The sequence below is a fragment of the Coregonus clupeaformis genome, chromosome 8 (genome assembly GCF_020615455.1).
Source record: "Coregonus clupeaformis isolate EN_2021a chromosome 8, ASM2061545v1, whole genome shotgun sequence".
Lineage (NCBI taxonomy): Eukaryota > Metazoa > Chordata > Actinopteri > Salmoniformes > Salmonidae > Coregonus > Coregonus clupeaformis.
The window spans coordinates 11,272,677-11,291,168 of NC_059199.1; the positions used below are offsets into that span (position 1 = coordinate 11,272,677).

General features: G+C 42.4%; 2 protein-coding genes across 4 annotated transcripts in view; one reads left to right on the top strand and one right to left on the bottom strand.

The window, feature by feature from the left end:
- Positions 1-11,303, top strand: part of LOC121571090 (cGMP-specific 3',5'-cyclic phosphodiesterase-like) — a 122,647-nt gene extending 111,344 nt beyond the window's left edge. For all 3 annotated transcript variants that reach the window (XM_041882368.2, XM_041882366.2, XM_041882367.2), the window contains exons 17-22: positions 1,336-1,436; positions 1,863-1,940; positions 6,923-6,986; positions 9,503-9,577; positions 9,851-9,934; positions 10,223-11,303. In XM_041882368.2, the coding sequence (XP_041738302.2) occupies positions 1,336-1,436; positions 1,863-1,940; positions 6,923-6,986; positions 9,503-9,577; positions 9,851-9,934; positions 10,223-10,342 (522 nt within the window). In that variant the 3' untranslated portion in view covers positions 10,343-11,303. The remainder of the gene's footprint in view (positions 1-1,335; positions 1,437-1,862; positions 1,941-6,922; positions 6,987-9,502; positions 9,578-9,850; positions 9,935-10,222) is intronic.
- Positions 11,304-12,084: 781 nt separating this feature from the next.
- Positions 12,085-17,236, bottom strand: LOC121571091 (mitotic spindle assembly checkpoint protein MAD2A). Its single transcript, XM_041882369.2, has 5 exons — positions 17,066-17,236; positions 16,604-16,750; positions 15,166-15,286; positions 14,713-14,816; positions 12,085-12,788 (listed from the first exon to the last, which is right to left on the bottom strand). Exons 1-5 carry the CDS (start codon positions 17,127-17,129, stop codon positions 12,616-12,618), a joined length of 609 nt encoding a protein of 202 aa, XP_041738303.1. The 5' UTR covers positions 17,130-17,236; the 3' UTR covers positions 12,085-12,615.
- Between the last annotated feature and the right edge of the window lie 1,256 nt (positions 17,237-18,492).

An 18,492-nucleotide genomic window follows, 5' to 3' on the forward strand; every position in this document is an offset into this window, starting at 1 on the left:
TCCTCTGCCCAAGAACGCCAAGGTAACCTGTCTAAATGACTATCGCCTTGTAGCACTCACATCTGTAGCCATAAAATGATTTGAAAGGCTGGTCATGGCTCATATCAACATCATCATCCCAGACACCCTGGACCCACTCCAAATCGCATACCGCCCCAACAGATCCACAGATGACGCAATCTCTATTGCACTCCACACTGCCCTTTCCAACCTGGACAAAAGGAACACCTATGTGAGAATTCTGTTCATTGACTACAGCTCAGTGTTCAACACAATTGTGCCTACACCATCACTAAGCTAAGGACTCTGGGATTAAACACCTCCCTCTGAGGTGATCGTCCTGATCACCGACGACGATGAGACAGCCTACAGGGAGGAGGTCAGAGACCTGGCAGTGTGGTGCCAGGACAACAACCTCTCCCTCAACGTCAGCAAGACAAAGGAGCTGATCGTGGACTACAGGAAACGGAGGGCCGAGTACGCCCCCATCCATATCGACGGGGCTGTAGTGGAGCGGGTCGAGAGCTTCAAGTTCCTCAGTGTCCACATCACTAAGGACCTATCATGGTATCAAACACATCAACACAGTTGTGACGAGGGTATGACAACGCCTCTTCCCCCTCAGGAGGCTGAAAAGATTTAGTATGGGCCCTCAGATCCTCAAAAATGGCTAAAGCTGCACCATTGAGAGCATCTTGACTGGCTGTGTCACCGCGTGGTATGGCAGCTGTTTGGCATCCTACCGCAAGGCACTACAGAGGGTAGTGCGTACGGCCCAGTACATCACTGGAGCCAAGCTTCCTGCCAACCAGGACCTCTATACAAGGCGGTTTCAGAGGAATGCCCTACACATTTTCTACGACTCCAGCCACCCAAGTCATAGACTGTTCTCTCTGCTACCGCACGGCAAGCGGTACCGATGCAGGTCTGAAACCAAGAGGACCCTGAACAGCTTTTACCCCAAGTTATAAGACTGCTAAATAGTTAATTAAATAGCTACCTGGAATATCTGCATTGACCCTTTTTGCAGTAATGTCTTTTGACTCATCACATACGCTGCTGTTACTGTTTATAATCTATCTTGTTGCCTAGTCACTTTATCCCTACCTAATGTATATGTACATATCTACCTCAATTTCCTCATACCCCTGCACATCGACTCAGTACTGGTCCCCCTTGTATATAGCCAAGTTATCGTTACTCATTGTGTATTTATTCCTTGTGTTATTATTTTTCATTTTATTTTCAAATTTTTCATGTGACAAATAAAATTAGAACTAGCTCAATAATTTGTAACCCCTGCCTCCCTCTCTCTGTCTCTCTCCCTCCCCCCAGGGGAATCAAATTCTAAGCAGCCTGTCTCTGGATGAGTACAAGGCCACTCTGAAGGTGATCGAGAGGGCTATTCTGGCTACGGACCTGGCTCTGTACATGAAGTAGGTACAATGTCACACACAGCTAGGACGCGCACAGAGGGGAACTGTTCAAGTCACATCTTATGCAGAGTTTTCATTAGAACTTCAATTCAGCTTGATGGGCTGTGGAAAATGTCATGGTGGAAGTTGTACCCATAATTGGCCTATTCATTAGAAGATCTAGTGATAATGTACTGAAATGGTCATTGATTGTATCTCTCTCTATCCTCCCCCTCACACCTCTCTCCCCTTATCTCCTAATCTCTCTCCTCTCTCTCTCTCTCTCTCTCTCTCTCTCTCTCTCTCTCTCTCTCTCTCTCTCTCTCTCTTCTCTCTCTTCTCTCTCTCTCTCTCTCTCTCCCTCCCTGTCTGAAGTGTGGGCGTATGACTAGACTGCAGACAGAAGGGGAGATAAACAGATATCAAATTAACTGCCTATATTTTCAGGAGGAGAGGAGAGTTCTTTGAACTGACCAAGAACAGCCAGTTTGTCTGGGACAATGACTACCATAAAGACTTACTGAGGTTAGTGAACACAATACATATACATCTTCACCATTCACCTGGGGACAGCTTGGTTGTGTGTCTGAATGCATATGCCGGGTCAAAATGACCTGATAATGTAATATCAGTGTTTTATTTATATGGGTCTAAAATATTATCCATTTTGTGGAACATAATTATTTTGAGTGATGATTTGGACCTTTCAATAATTATTTTATTGTTTGAAATGTTTTTAGTCGCTCTTCAACAGTTTTATACACATTTCAATGATAACATATTATGTAAATTCATAACGGCTATTGAAAATATTAGCATATTTGTCTTACAATCAATCTTACAATCAAAGTTTCATATTCAACCTTTTAGTGTGAAGAACAAAATAAAACAATTTTAAGCATGTTTTATAATATTTCAAAACATTTATTTGAAAATCTAAAGTTCATCATCAATATAAACGACAACACTAAGAGTTGTGAATTTAGAAAACATAAACACTAAAATGAACAAAATGTGTGTGTCATTACTTATGCTGTCTTAGTCCATGCATTAGTTACAAACTACAAGCATGTGACTGTACTCTTTGCAGACGGGTGTGTTGCACTGAGAACGCCAGCAGCTGACTTTTCTATCCTTTGCACTTGGGCAAAGCTGGCACCTCTTCCTCTTCTGGTCCTGGCTGCTCTTAGTGGTGGTGGCATGGCTCTCTTTCATCACCCAACATATTTCCATTGCCTCAGTTCCTCTGTGGAGATGGGAGAACCTTCCAGAAGGACAACCATCTCTGCAGCACTCCAACAATCAGGCCTTTATGGTAGAGTGGCCAGACGGAAGCCACTCCTCAGTAAAAGGCACATGACAACCCGCTTGGAGTTTGCCAGAAGGCACCTAAAGGACTCTCAGATCATGAGAAACAAGATTCTCTGGTCTGAAGAAACCAAGATTGAACTCTTTGGCCAGAATGCCAAGCGTCACGTCTGGAGGAAACCTGCTCATCCACTGTGATGCAGTCCTCTACAATTTTCTAGGAAAAGGTCCCACACATACTGGAAGGCTGCCAGGTGGTCCGTTGCCTCTCTGAACACTGGTCCTCTTGTCATCAAGCCTCAGGTAGCGACGGATATCCTCATATCCTCCGACCGACATGGTGGCCTTATACATTGGATTCTGCAGTGGATCCAAAAATAGCTCCCGTGTGGAGACATCCCAGCTTTTCTCCAAGCCGGCGAGGAGGGTTAAACCAATAAAGGCCTTTAGTTCCTCTTTGTTGACCTCTCTCCACTCTTTCCCTTTTGCTGTCACTGTTCTCCGTCCTTCTAAATTTGTACACTTTAGGACCTCCTCAATGATGTTGTCACTAATGAACAGCTCCCAGGCATCTTTTGGTGACACAACTGTTGACCCCGGCACAGGCCCTGGGCAGCTCCTCAGGATGTTATGGCTTCTGGTCCTGCCTTTAGTGGTGGGGATGTTCACTACAGTAAGACCCCTTTTTACTCAGTCTATTTGACTGGTTTTCACTCTCTTCCTCAGAGGAGTCCTCCCCACCTGTAGAATCCTCTAGGACAGCTGGACTACCAGGTGCATCCACATCTCCACATCTCCAACTTGACCCACAGGCACATAGTCTGTGTCATCTGAATTGGATACCTCAGATTCTAAGTAAGAGGCACCAATGGCTTCCTCATCCAGCATCTGTAAAACCATTTTGGTTGTATATCTGGCAACATTCTTATGAGCCTCCTTATGAAACTCATTTTAATCAATGAGTTAAAAAGGAGAAAGGAAAACGGTGGTTAATGAACATTAAAAACAAGATATTTAATAAATACTTATTCATTACATTGATTGTATTGTTGTAGCAAAAAGAAAGGTCAGTTTGATGAGTGCAATGCAGTGATTTATTTTTATTTATGCACTCACTAACTGTAAGTGGCTCTGGATAAGAGCGTCTGCTAAATGACTCAAATGTAAATGTAAATTAAATACATACGGGTCATATTTGACCCACGTATGACATTTTTTAAATTAAAAAATAAGAAATTAAACAACAAAACTAGGATGTTGGAACATTAAAGACACATTATTTAAGGAATTCCTGGTATATTAGATGATTAAATTTTTTTTTTTGGGGGGGGATCAATACAGCAAAAAACCCGGCATATGCATCCTAGGGTTAAAAAAGTACAAAGTGTTTGTTAGGTGTTAAGCCCGTGCTAAAATATGCTTAAAATGATTAAAAGACAAAACAACGATTGTGATTGTGTTGAATTGTGTTTGGGAAATAAAGATAGACATGGTTTTAAAAAGGTAGTGGTAATATTTAATTCAGTACAGAAATGTGTAGGAGGCTTAACTTACCCTGTCCCATGGCTCAACACACCCCATACCCGGGGTAAGTTGTCCCAAGAGACCACCTTTTTGGGACAAGCTATGTTTTCCAAACTGTCATGTTTACATTAATTCAGATTATTTCCACATGCTGAAAGATATGTAGATATCTTTGCTAGAAACAATACTATACAGTGGGGAGAACAAGTATTTGATACACTGCTGATTTTGCAGGTTTTCCTACTTACAAAGCATGTAGAGGTCTGTAATTTTTATCAAAAATTAATTTAATGAAACTGGTTACAATTGACGGAGTCACCCATGATTCACCAAATGTTATTTTGAAGGAGGAAACAAGGTACTTTAAGCATATGTTTTCATTTCAGTCGCCTCCATCTCCTCTAACTGAAGCTAATTGTAGAGATGTTTTTTTCTATTGATAATGTAAAATTAACAGCCAAACAGAAAGACTCATGTGAAGGTGAAATTACAGAGGAGGAACTTCTGGATGCAATTAAAGACTTTAAGTCTGGGAAATCTCCAGGGTTGGATGGTATACCAGTCGAAGTATTCCAAACCTTTTTTGATATACTAAGAGGACCGTAATTAGCATGTTTTAACCACTCCTATGTAAATGGTAGATTATCTGACAGTCAAGAAGAAGATCTCATTATTACTGAAACAGGATACAAGTGGAAAATATAAAGATCCAGTCCATTAAAAAAATTGGAGGCCCCTTACACTTCAGTGTTGTGATGCAAAATGTATAGTGCATAGAATTAAAAAGGTATTGTCGGATATTATTAATTCTAATCAGACAGGTTTTTTACATGGAAGATACATTGGAGATAATATAAGGCAAGTATTGGAAACAATAGAACATTATGGAAAATCTGAGAAACCAGGCCTGCTATTCATAGCAGACTTCGAAAAGGCATTTGATAAAGTACGACTGGGGTTTATATATACAGTGGGGAGAACAAGTATTTGATACACTGCCGATTTTGCAGGTTTTCCTACTTACAAAGCATTTAGAGGTCTGTAATTTTTATCATAGGTACACTTCAACTGTGAGAGACGGAATCTAAAACAAAAATCAAGAAAATCACATTGTATGATTTTTAAGTAATTAATTTGCATTTTATTGCATGACCTAAGTATTTGATACATCAGAAAAGCAGAACTTTATATTTGGTACAGAAACCTTTGTTTGCAATTACAGAGATCATACGTTTCCTGTAGGTCTTGACCAGGTTTGCACACACTGCAGCAGGGATTTTGGCCCACTCCTCCATACAGACCTTCTCCAGATCCTTCAGGTTTCGGGGCTGTCGCTGGGCAATACGGACTTTCAGCTCCCTCCAAAGATGTTCTATTGGGTTCAGGTCTGGAGACTGGCTAGGCCACTCCAGGACCTTGAGATGCTTCTTACGGCGCCACTCCTTAGTTGCCCTGGCTGTGTGTTTCGGGTCGTTGTCATGCTGGAAGACCCAGCCACGACCCATCTTCAATGCTCTTACTGAGGGAAGGAGGTTGTTGGCCAAGATCTCGCGACACATGGCCCCATCCATCCTCCCCTCAATACGGTGCAGTCGTCCTGTCCCCTTTGCAGAAAAGCATCCCCAAAGAATGATGTTTCCACCTCCATGCTTCACGGTTGGGATGGTGTTCTTGGGGTTGTACTCATCCTTCTTCTTCCTCCAAACACGGTGAGTGGAGTTTAGACCAAAAAGCTATATTTTTCTCTCATCAGACCACATGACCTTCTCCCATTCCTCCTCTGGATCATCCAGATGGTCATTGGCAAACTTCAGACGGGCCTGGACATGCGCTGGCTTGAGCAGGGGGACCTTGCGTGCGCTGCAGGATTTTAATCCATGACGGCGTAGTGTGTTACTAATGGTTTTCTTTGAGACTGTGGTCCCAGCTCTCTTCAGGTCATTGACCAGGTCCTGCCGTGTAGTTCTGGGCTGATCCCTCACCTTCCTCATGATCATTGATGCCCCACGAGGTGAGATCTTGCATGGAGCCCCAGACCGAGGGTGATTGACCCCCATCTTGAACTTCTTCCATTTTCTAATAATTGCGCCAACAGTTGTTGCCTTTTCACCAAGCTGCTTGCCTATTGTCCTGTAGGCCATCTCAGCCTTGTGCAGGTCTACAATTGTATCCCTGATGTCCTTACACAGCTCTCTGGTCTTGGCCATTGTGGAGAGGTTGGAGTCTGTTTGATTGACTGTGTGGACAGGTGTCTTTCATACAGGTAACGAGTTCAAACAGGTGCAGTTAATACAGGTAATGAGTGGAGAACAGGAGGGCTTCTTAAAGAAAAACTAACAGGTCTGTGAGAGCCGGAATTCTTACTGGTTGGTAGGTGATCAAATACTTATGTCATGCAAATAAATGCAAATTAATTACTTAAAAATCATACAATGTGATTTTCTGGATTTTTGCTTTAGATTCCGTCTCTCACAGTTGAAGTGTACCTATGATAATTACAGACCTCTACATGCTTTGTAAGTAGGAAAACCTGCAAAATCGGCAGTGTATCAAATACTTGTTCTCCCCACTGTATTTCCCTTGATGGAGTGATGCTGAATGTAAAAAATGGCTCAACTTTACCCACTCTCTTGCCCGACTTGTCCAACAATATGCTGGTGTGTCACCCCTTGTAGGTCAATGTTGATGACTGCCTGTGACATCTCTGCCATTACCAAGCCCTGGCCAGTACAGAAGAGGGTAAGTGAAAAGTGGGATCACGTTCACTAGACTCAAGACTCACTTCATAAACTCAACTGTGTTCTTGTTGCTGCTATCTCCTTTGATGTTCTTTCAAAACGTTTCCCTCTCACCATTCTCCTCCTTTTTGAGTACCCCTCCCTTTTCTTTTCCCTCCTTAGATTATGTTCTCTTTCTTCTATTCCCCGTGTCACTTCAACTCCCCTGTGCAAGTCTATACCTCCTGTTCCTCATCAAGCTCCCTAGGTGCAATGGAAGGAGAGGTTCAGACAAGCCTCTAACCGTGTGTGTGTGTGTGTGTGTGTGATCAAAGAGCTCTAGAACTCTTCTTAGAGGATAGACACACACAGTTCTAGAACCAGACACAGCTCTAGAACCAGACTCAGCACTAGAACCAGACACAGGTCTAGAACCAGACACAGTTCTAGAACCAGAAACAGTTGTAGAACTAGAAACCTGTTCTAGACCCAGACACAGCTCTAGAACCAGACACAGCTCTAGACCCAGACACAGCTCTAGAACCAGAAACAGCTCTAGAACCAGACACAGTTGTAGAACCAGACAGTTGTAGAACCAGAAACCTGTTCTAGAACCAGAAACAGCTCTAGAACCAGACAGTTGTAGAACCAGAAACCTGTTCTAGACCCTGACACAGCTCTAGAACCAGACACAGTTGTAGAACCAGAAACCTGTTCTAGACCCAGACACAGCTCTAGACCCTGACACAGCTCTAGAACCAGACACAGTTGTAGAACCAGAAACCTGTTCTAGACCCAGACACATCTCTAGAACCAGACACATCTCTAGACCCTGACACAGCTCTAGAACCAGACACAGTTGTAGAACCAGAAACCTGTTCTAGACCCAGACACAGCTCTAGAACCAGACACAGCTCTAGACCCAGACACAGCTCTAGAACCAGAAACAGCTCTAGAACCAGACACAGTTGTAGAACCAGACAGTTGTAGAACCAGAAACCTGTTCTAGAACCAGAAACAGCTCTAGAACCAGACAGTTGTAGAACCAGAAACCTGTTCTAGAACCAGAAACAGCTCTAGAACCAGACAGTTGTAGAACCAGAAACCTGTTCTAGACCCTGACACAGCTCTAGAACCAGACACAGTTGTAGAACCAGAAACCTGTTCTAGACCCAGACACAGCTCTAGACCCTGACACAGCTCTAGAACCAGACACAGTTGTAGAACCAGAAACCTGTTCTAGACCCAGACACATCTCTAGAACCAGACACATCTCTAGACCCTGACACAGCTCTAGAACCAGAAACAGCTCTAGAACCAGAAACAGTTGTAGAACCAGAAACCTGTTCTAGACCCAGACACAGCTCGAGACCCTGACACAGCTCTAGAACCAGACACAGTTGTAGAACCAGAAACCTGTTCTAGACCCAGACACAGCTCTAGACCCAGACACAGCTCTAGAACCAGAAACAGCTCTAGAACCAGAAACAGTTGTAGAACCAGAAAGCTGTTCTAGACCCAGACACAGCTCTAGACCCAGACACAGCTCTAGAACCAGAAACAGTTGTAGAACCAGAAAGCTGTTCTAGACCCAGACACAGCTCTAGACCCAGACACATCTCTAGACCTATCCTCTCCTCAGGTCCTCACATAATACATACATAACTGACAGAGCTAGTGAGTACCTCTGCACCTCCAGAAGACACACACACACACACACAATGCAATTCACACACACATAGGAAATCTGTGCACACACACACACATACACCAACAAACACAAAGTCTCTTTCACACACATACACCGTTTTTTGTTGAGCTCAGTAGATCTTATTATTAGAGCGGATACTACATCAGCCAAGCTGTGTACAAAAATGTGTCTTCTCCCCCACGTTCTCTCCGTTCCTCAGCTGAACCCCCCTTCCGGCTCTCTAGTCTTGATTACACAGCTCCAATCAGTGTTCTGCAGATGGCTACCACACACACACACACACACACTTCCTTGATTGGGAACCCGAAGCTGTAGTCAGTCTTCATTTATCCTTTGTAAAGAGAAAGAGTCCATCAACGCAGTATGGTTGCTGCTCAGTTAGCAGAACTTTCTCTCTCTCTTTTCTCTCATTCCCATGTTACAAATGTCAGGGAATACTTTGTAGGATACTGAGCACTATTGCGGGGTATCTGATACAATTGGCAGTGGATACGTTTTTTTTCTTTTTCACATAACAGGAGGCTGCCTATCCAACCTGAACCCCCTCTCAACCTGCTCATATCACATTCATGGAAACACCGACATTGAAATTCATAGATATCTGCAAAAGACATGAATATTTAAAAACCCTGGACAACAGATTGGCTTAAGTATTTATTCAGATACAATCATAGGGTTGTAGTCGAACAGACTGTGGCTGTTGAAAGACTACAAGGTTACAAATCCAATTTGTCCTTTACCCAATTGAAACAACATTCCACTTTGAGGCACTTTTAAGAGCTCCGTTTCTTTCTGTCTTTCTGGTCTCTTTCCATCTTCTCTTGCAGATAGCCGAGTTAGTAGCTACAGAGTTCTTTGAGCAAGGGGACAAGGAGAGACAAGAACTCAACATTGAGCCAATAGTAAGCACCTCTTCTGTTCCCTACCATCTTTACTTACACTTTTACACTGCTGCGGTTGATCCATTGCCATTGAAAATCAGGGTTTGTGAAATGTAATTACAAGGCTCCAAGATTCTGATTTGTAATATCTGATTTTAATATCTTGGCATGTGCACATGTTGGCTTTGTGCAAAGCCAGGTTTTTACTAGTTGGCAAGTAAAGCCACATATCAATGTGGGAGCAAATTAGATTTGGACTGAAGTTGGTTTTGTAAAGTTGGTTTTCTTTCCTAGGATCTGATGAATCGGGAAAAGCAGGATAAGATTCCGAGCATGCAGGTGTCGTTCATCGATACCATCTGTACACAGCTGTATGAGGTGAGGCTATGAAATGATTGATTGGTCTTTATTAGTCATGTTTAGGAAACATTTTATTGGCCATATAGCATGTATAGTCCCGTGTAGCTCTGCTGGTAGAGCATGGCGCTTGCAACGCCAGGGTTGTGGGTTCGATGAAAATGTATGCACTCACTACTGTAAGTCGCTCTGGATAAGAGCGTCTGCTAAATTACGTAAATGTTTAAATGTTAATGTATGACATTGACACAATGAAGGTACTCTCTCATTCTGTCATACTCTCTCTTTCTCTCTCTCTCTGTCCATCAGACCCTGGCCGGTATGTCTGAATCCTGTTCCCCACTACTCGAGGGCTGCCAGAAGAACAGACAGAAATGGAAGATTCTGGCTGAACAGGACGACAAACTCTTCTTCAACGGAGCGGTGTAGACCTGTTTAACGTCTCTCCTCCGTCCCTACTATCACGCCATCCCTCCACCCCCCTGAGAAGGCGACATCAACACTAAGCTATATTTATTACCATAGTCTTTTTTTTCTTTCTTTTTTTTGCACAAAGTCAACTTGCTACATGAAGGAGGAGTCACTATATTATATCTCTAACGGTCTGAGGAAGGGAAGATCACTGAAGAGGAGAAACAAGTGGTGTGTGTGTGGCTACTATCGGCCTACTGAGCACCAATCAATCAATATGCCACCAGAGAACAGACAGACCTGGGTTCAAATAGTATTTGAAATCTCTCAAATATTTTGAGCCTGCCTAGAGTGCCAGATAGATTTGTACTTCTTTTGGACTATTGCATTCGTTCCATTGCACCAGGCAAGCTCAATGATAGATTACAAATACTATTTGAACCCAGGTCTTAGTATAGATACAACTTACTTTCTACACACCGTACAGCACCACAATAAGTAGCTTGTTAGTAATACCAGCGGGAACTCACACACCACAAACTCACAATACAAAGGTTTTGAGAGAACTTTCATCTTTTGTAACAGTCACTCGTCTTAACTATTGCATATTTATTTGTTTTATATATTTATTCGATTTCTATACTGTAAGGTCAGTTTCATGTTGAGCACACACGTCTTTTAGATTGAAAAAAAAGTTTTATTACCAAATGTCTGCTTTGAAATATTTCCTAGACTGTCCATTCACCCGTGTATTTTTACACATTGTGTTATTATTTGAACTTTGTAAATTTTAAAGGATCCAAAGACTTGACGTGTGTTCTAGAAGATTCCACTGCCATCCTGTGACATGATAGGTGTGATTCACATTTCCAAAATAAGCCGTTTGTATGTACAGCAGAGGCGGCAGGTGGGAGGAGCTACAGGAGGACCGTCTCATTGTAATGGCTGGAATATAATTAATGGAACGGTATCAAACACATCAAACACATAGAAACCACATGTTTAACTCCATTCTATTCCAGCCATTACAATGAGCCCATCCTCCTATAGCTCCTCCCACCAGCCTCCTCTGATGCACAGATCATTCACACATCATAATATACTATAGTAGTTATCAGGTACAGATACGTGCACTGCATCACTGTCATTCACATGAGAAACTCACATTTGACTTAACCTTGTCCAAACTGCAGCACTTTTCTATTTGTAGATGTACGCGGTCACTCTGAGGACCACTGTCGTTACTGTGGTTTTATTGTGTACTTAAAGAAGTCTCCGTAACTGTGTACTTGTACACCTGTTCCTGTGCTTAAAAAAAAATGAGGTGAGTCGCTTTTCTGGTTCCAATTCCACAATGCTTTGGTGTCTGATTTGTCAGAACAGATGATAATGTGTTGCTTCTCCATCAATGATAGACCTGTGTGTTGCATGTGAAGACTACTGCACCTTTAAAAGATGACCATGTACAGCCACAGTATAGTCAAGTGACATGACAGGACCTGTTGGTTGTTAGTGGAGGCTGAGGTAATATGACATGCAGAAAGGGTTTCCCCTATAGAAATACAATCTAGATTCTATCTATATGGTTCCCCCCCCTCCTGTTCTTGTTGAATGGTACATCCCATTAAAAGGACACTGCTTCTTTTCTATGTGCTCAGTCATCTGTGCAAACTTTGGATATAACATCACACTGGTCTAAATATATGTTATGTCGCCACCACCTGGTCAATCGCAGTGGTAAAACACAGACAAGACTTGAGGATGATCAAATGGATACGTTCATATATTTTGGGAAAATTTCTTAAAAATACAACACATAAACCACTAGCTTCTAAAACAGTGAGGCTCAGAACTGGATGAAAAGGTAAAGTTCAAAAGGAAAGTAAATGCATTGTACCAAAAGGGATCAGTGACAATATTGACATCAAAGCAGTGAGCCAGGAAGAACAAGGCGAAACACAGAAAGAGACAGGACAGACTAACCGGTATATTTTGGACTAGACATGTAAAGAAAGATTTAACGAGAGAGAGGGAGAGAGACATGCGTGGCAGAGGTAGGAAAGGGAAGTGTAATATTTAGTTTTTCAAGCCATTGTGCGCATTTGAGATTGCGGTCAGCCACTGCAGACTGACCTACAAAATCACATTGAATCCTAAATTACTACGGATTATGATTTGTAGATCAGTTGTAGTCAATCTCCAATGTGCCCATTGTATTCTGCAGGGAAGAGGAGACAATGAGAGGTAACTATGTACAGGGGGTAGTAGGTTAGAGGTCAAGGTTCTAGGTTCTAGGCTGAGTCGGCCCTCTTGTAGGCCACCATGCTGTTGACCTTGTGGATAGAGGTGGTGAAGGAGCGCAGACGAACCTCCTCCGATTGGTCGATTATCTGGGGGCCCGACTCCTCCCATTTGTCGGGCACCTCCAGGTCCTTGTCGGTGTAAACGAGGAGGTCAAAGGCACCTGGGGAGAGGGGTCAAATTTCAGGTGTTAATCAAGGATAATCAGGAACATTTCTGTTAGGAAAAATATGTGCCGGTCAAATGTCAGATCAGATTTTAGAAGACAAAATATAAACTCATTTGAATGAAGTCACCATAAACACCAGCTGTAAGTGACTGATGAAAATTAATACCCTTTAGAAATTATGCACAGAGGAATGAGCCTACCAAGTGAACATTGGCTTCTTGCACAATACACGTCTCCCTCTATCTGGCTTGTCAATATCCTTTGTTTGTGTCTATTTATTTTCCCACTTGTATATGCCTCCATCCTTGGTACAGTAGCGAGTAAACTAACTAGCTTGATTTATAGGAAGAGGAGGGAAGCAAAATTGCTTAATCTAAATAATCCTCCTTGGTGGATTTGAAAAAAGGCACAAAAAAATCAAATCAAATTTTATTTGTCACATACACGTGTTTAGCAGATGTTATTGCGGGTGTAGCGAACTGCTTGTGCTTCTAGCTCCGACAGTGCATTAATATCTAACAAGTAATATCTAACAATTTCACAACATATACCCAATACACACAAGTCTAAGTAAGGAATGGAATTAAGAATATATACATATATGGACGAGCAATGACAGAGCGGCATGGACTAAGATACAGTAGAATATTATAGAATACAGTATATACATATGAGATGAGTAATGCAAGATATATAAACATTATTAAAGTGACTAGTGTTCCATTTCTTCAAGTGGCCAGTGATTTCAATAGGCAGCAGCAGCCTCTAATGTGCTAGTGATGGCTATTTAACAGTCTGATGGCCTTGAGATAGAAACTGTTTCTGTCTCTCTGTCCCAGCTTTGATGCACCTGTACTGACCTCGCCTTCTGGATGATAGCGGGGTGAACAGGCAGTGGCTTGGGCGGTTGATGTCCTTGATTAACTTTTTGGCCTTCCTGTGACATCAGGTGCTGTAGGTGTCCTGGAGGGCAGGTAGTTTGCCCCCGGTAATGCGTTCGGCAGACCGCACCACCCTCTGGAGAGCCCAGGCGGTGCAGTTGCCGTACCAGGCGGTGATACAGCCCGACAGGATGCTCTCAATTGTGCATCTGTAAAAATGTGTGAGGGTTTTAGGTGCCAAGCCAAAATTCTTCAGCCTCCTGAGGTTGAAGAGGCTGTTGCGCCTCCTTCACCACACGGTCTCTGTGGGTGGACCATTTCAGTTTGTCAGTGATGTGTACACCAAGGAACTTGAAGCTTTCCACCTTCTCCACTGCAGTCCCGTCGATATGGATAGGGGGATGCACCCTCTGCTGTTTCCTGAAGTCCACAATCATCTCCTTTGTTTTGTTGACATTGAGTGACACAGAGCCCTCACCTCCTCCCTGTAGACTGTCTCGTCATTGTTGGTAATCAAGCCTACTACTGTTGTGTCGCCTGCAAACTTGATGATTGAGTTGGAGGCGTGTTTGGCCACGCAGTCATGGGTGAACAGGGAGTACAGGAGGGTGCTGAGCACGCAACCCTTGTGTGGCCCCAGTGTTGAGGATCAGCGAAGTGGAGGTGTTGTTTCCTACCTTCACCACCTGGGAGCAGCCCTTCAGGAAGTCCAGGACCCAGTTGCAGGGAACACTTCCCGTGTGCATACAACTGTTTGTCACTGACACGGGAACATTTGCGGGCCGGTACCAGTTGATACAATGAGCTCAAGACAGACAGGCAGGCAGAGTAGAGATATAATTTGATTGAAAGACAACCTGAACCAACCTCTCTGCATAGCAAAAGTGATTTATAAAATGTCTTTATTTTCATCAGGATATTTGCTGAGCCACAATGTGTCGGCTTTAGCAGGCAATTAACGGCCAATGGAAACACTGGTTCTACACACACACACACACACACACACACACACACACACACACACACACACTACTCACAGGAAGACTCCAGCAGGGGTAGGAAGGTGACAGTGGCAGTGATCTGTCGGATGACTGAGCGAATCTCATCCTGGATGGATTTGATGGACTTCTCCCTGGGAGCGCTGAGAGAAGAGACACAAAAAGGCTTTCACAGTTATTCTCAAAGTCAAACCATGTTGAACTATTGGTCTGGCGTGTTAGGATAAGTCGACATTGGAAACTAGTGAAATATCAAATGCAACATCATACTCAAAGGGCATGAACTGACCATCTTCATAAAAAGTACCCTCACTCTCAAGTATGACTTCGTGTTACGATTGAGCTGGTTAGGAAAAGCACTAAAATGCTACAAATAGTCCGCAATGTTCTAAGTAGTGGTGTGAAGGTGTGTATTTGTGTGTGTGTGTGTGTGTGTGTGTGTGTGTGTGTGTGTGTGGTAGTCAGGTCCACTGCTGGCATTTCCTACAGTACCTGATCTCCTTGGCACTCTTGTCACACTCAATGTCAAACTGCCACCGCTCCAGCACCTCATTGGTCTCCAAACATGTGATCACAAGAACCAGCTTCTGCACTGTGCAGTCAAACAGCCACTCTGCAATACAAAGACAATTTATTCAAACAATCACTCTGCAATACAAAGACAATTTATTCAAACAGCCACTCTGCAATACAAAGACAATTTATTCAAACAGCCACTCTGCAATCCAGAGACACAAGTCAGTCAAACAGCCACTCTGCAATACAAAGACAATTTATTCAAACAGCCACTCTGCAATACAGAGACACAAGTCAGTCAAACAGCCACTCTGCAATACAGAGACAATTTATTCAAACAGCCACTCTGCAATACAGAGACACAAGTCAGTCAAACAGCCACTCTGCAATACAGAGACAATTTATTCAAACAGCCACTCTGCAATACAGAGACACAAGTCAGTCAAACAGCCACCCTGCAATACAGAGACACAAGTCAGTCAAACAGCCACTCTGCAATTTGCACACCCAACTACAGTAGAAACAGATAGTGGTGGAAAAAGTACTAAGTTTTCATACTTGAGTAAAAGTAAAAAGATACCTTCATAAAAAATGACTCAAGTAAAAGTGAAAGTCACCCAGTAAAATAGTACTTGAGTAAAAGTCTAAAAGTATCTGGTTTTAAATGTACTTAAGTACAGTGGTGGAAAAAGTACTCAATTGTCATACTTGAGTAAAAGTACAAAGTTAAAGTAAATACTATTCATAAAATTCCTTATATTAAGCAAACCAGATGGCACGATTTTCTTGTTTTTTATTTATTTATGGTCAGCCAGGGGCACACTCCAACACTCAGACATTATTTACAAACACAGTATTTGTGTTTAGTGAGTCCGCCAGATCAGAGGCAGTAGGGATGACAACGCATTATATTGATAGGTGTGTGAATTGGACCATATTGCTGTCCTGCCTGAGTATTTGAAATGTAACGAGTACTTTTTGGTGTCAGGGAAAATGTATGGAGTAAAAAGTACATTATTTTTAGGAATGTAGTGGAGTAAAAGTAAAAGTTGTCAAAAATATAAGTAGTAAAGTACAGATACCCCAAAAAACTACTTAAGTAGTACGTTAAAGTACTTTTACTTAAGTACTTTACACCAATGGAAACAGACATACTGGTAACAAATTGATAAAAATTGTGAAAATCAACACACCAAGTTGTGAAATATGACACCTCATTTGACCTTGTCAAATTGTGAGAAATAACACACAGGGCTAATAGCCACACAAGTGACTGCAGCATAGGCCAGATAGTCGTCCTCTAAAGTCCCGTATCTTGTTTGAATACACAGATGGCTGTCCTGTCCCCCGCCCCCCATATATTATAACGTTCTGCGCATGTGCTACATTACATTGAGTTTATTTCATACTGTACCTTTGAGCTGTGATACCACGTTGGTCAGGTAGTTTTTCAGCTTTGTGTCAGTGGTGAGTTGAAGGCTCATGTCATACTGGGTGACTCGGGAGAACGTCTCCGGAGGGTAGATCCCTCGCTGGTACAGGATGCTGTTGATACCGAATGCTGAAGCCAAGGGACAGAAATAGGTTAGCTAAGTTACGACCACGGACTAGGTTAGCTAGCTAACTAGTAAGAATATTGTTGTCTCAATCATGCATGAAGGTGCAAAATAACAAACGTATGTATCTATTAGCGTAGCAAACTCACATGTAAGGACATAAATATATTACTTATCGTCATGGAAAATACGGATGCGATGGTTGTAAACAATGTTAGTTAGTTAGCTTCCGCAGAGAAAACCATCGCCATGTTCAAGTTGCATGCCTTTCCTTTTTGATCAGTCGCAAAAGCGGCCAAAATAGTCGGTGAAATACTTACAGAAAAACTCGGCCACAAGCTCAGCGCTTCCTTTCAGGGTAATACCTTTCAGTGTGCTCGTCATCTTTGCACGTTTTAGTTATATCCTTTTCTTGTATTGTATTTTCTCGTCTGATTTTTTTTTAACCCGCCGCCAAAGTTTGAAATTTGCAAGACGTTAAACTTCCGCGCATGCGTTTTACAACCTCGCAGACTTGATAACGTATTCAACAATGTTGCCATTATGACGCTAGAGGGCGATGTTTTGCTAGACCTGGACATGTACAATCTGCAGATCATTCTTAATCGATTCTATTATAAAAGTAGACATAGCATATTATGTTATGACAAGTACAAGCTTTTCTAATCTTACATACTCAACCATCCTATGCTTTCTAACAATGTTCTTACTCTATTACAACACTTTTTGTAGGCCTGCAGACCAATAGTGTTGTTGTTTTTATCGCACTGCTTTGCTTTATCTTGGCCAGGTCGCAGTTGTAAATGAGAACTTGTTATCAACTGGCTTACCTGGTTAAATAAAGGTGAAAAAAAAATAAATAAAAAATAAACATGTACTGTTGAGATTTAGAATAATAGAATACACAAGGTGCAATTTCTAAATGTTATTCTGCATAAGCAGTCACTCAATTAGCCCATGTCAGCTAAATGTTTTTAGATTGTTAAGTTAGTCTAGCAGCCAGCTATCTAAACTGGTAGTAAGCATGGTGGAATTACCGGCCGGGGTGGGGCCCATTAATCATCAGTTATTATATTAAAAACTGCAAACATTTGCCTTCACCTTACGGCAAAATGTGTAGAATTGCAGGAAATTAGCTGTTAAACTGCAGATTTTTCTCTCCGCTCCATGGTAAAATGAGTAGAATTGCATGAAGTGAGTTATAAAATAGCAAAATGTGTAGAATTGCCGCAAACTTGCTTTAAAACAGCTACATTCTCTCTACGCCCCATGGCAAAATGTGCAGAATTGCAGGACATGTATTTATTTATTTTTGTATGGATGTGTGTACGCAGACCAATGAGCCACTGCGGCCCCTCATATAAAATATAATATGCCATTTAGCAAACGCTTTTATCCAAAGCGACTTACGGTCGTGTGTGCTTACATTTTTACATATGGGTGGTCCCGGGGATCGAACCCACTACCCTGGCGTTACAAGCACCATGCTCTACCAATTGAGCTACAGAGGACTCATGATGAGTTCTATTTTTTTGTGGCCCCCACCCCCATCGAAGTTACCCATCCCTGATCTACAAGTATAGGCCCCCGGAAAAGGTATTATGACTTTCTTTTGAGGTATAGCAATAATGCTGCCACAGTTAATTGTGAATATGAAAGGATCCCTTTACCCTATCCTCAGCTGCATGCCTTTGAGCACTACTTTCAGTTGTTTTACTTTAGATATTAGCTACAAGACACCATCAAG

Excerpts from the sequence above, each read along its gene's own strand:
- LOC121571091 (XM_041882369.2), bottom strand. The coding sequence starts at position 17,129 with ATGACGAGCACACTGAAAGGTATTACCCTGAAAGGAAGCGCTGAGCTT. Across the intron at positions 16,751-17,065 it reads GCTTGTGGCCGAGTTTTTCT|CATTCGGTATCAACAGCATC; the intron begins GTAAGTATTTCA and ends CCTTGGCTTCAG. Across the intron at positions 12,789-14,712 it reads ACCCCTGCTGGAGTCTTCCT|GTGCCTTTGACCTCCTCGTT; the intron begins GTGAGTAGTGTG and ends CCCTCTCCCCAG.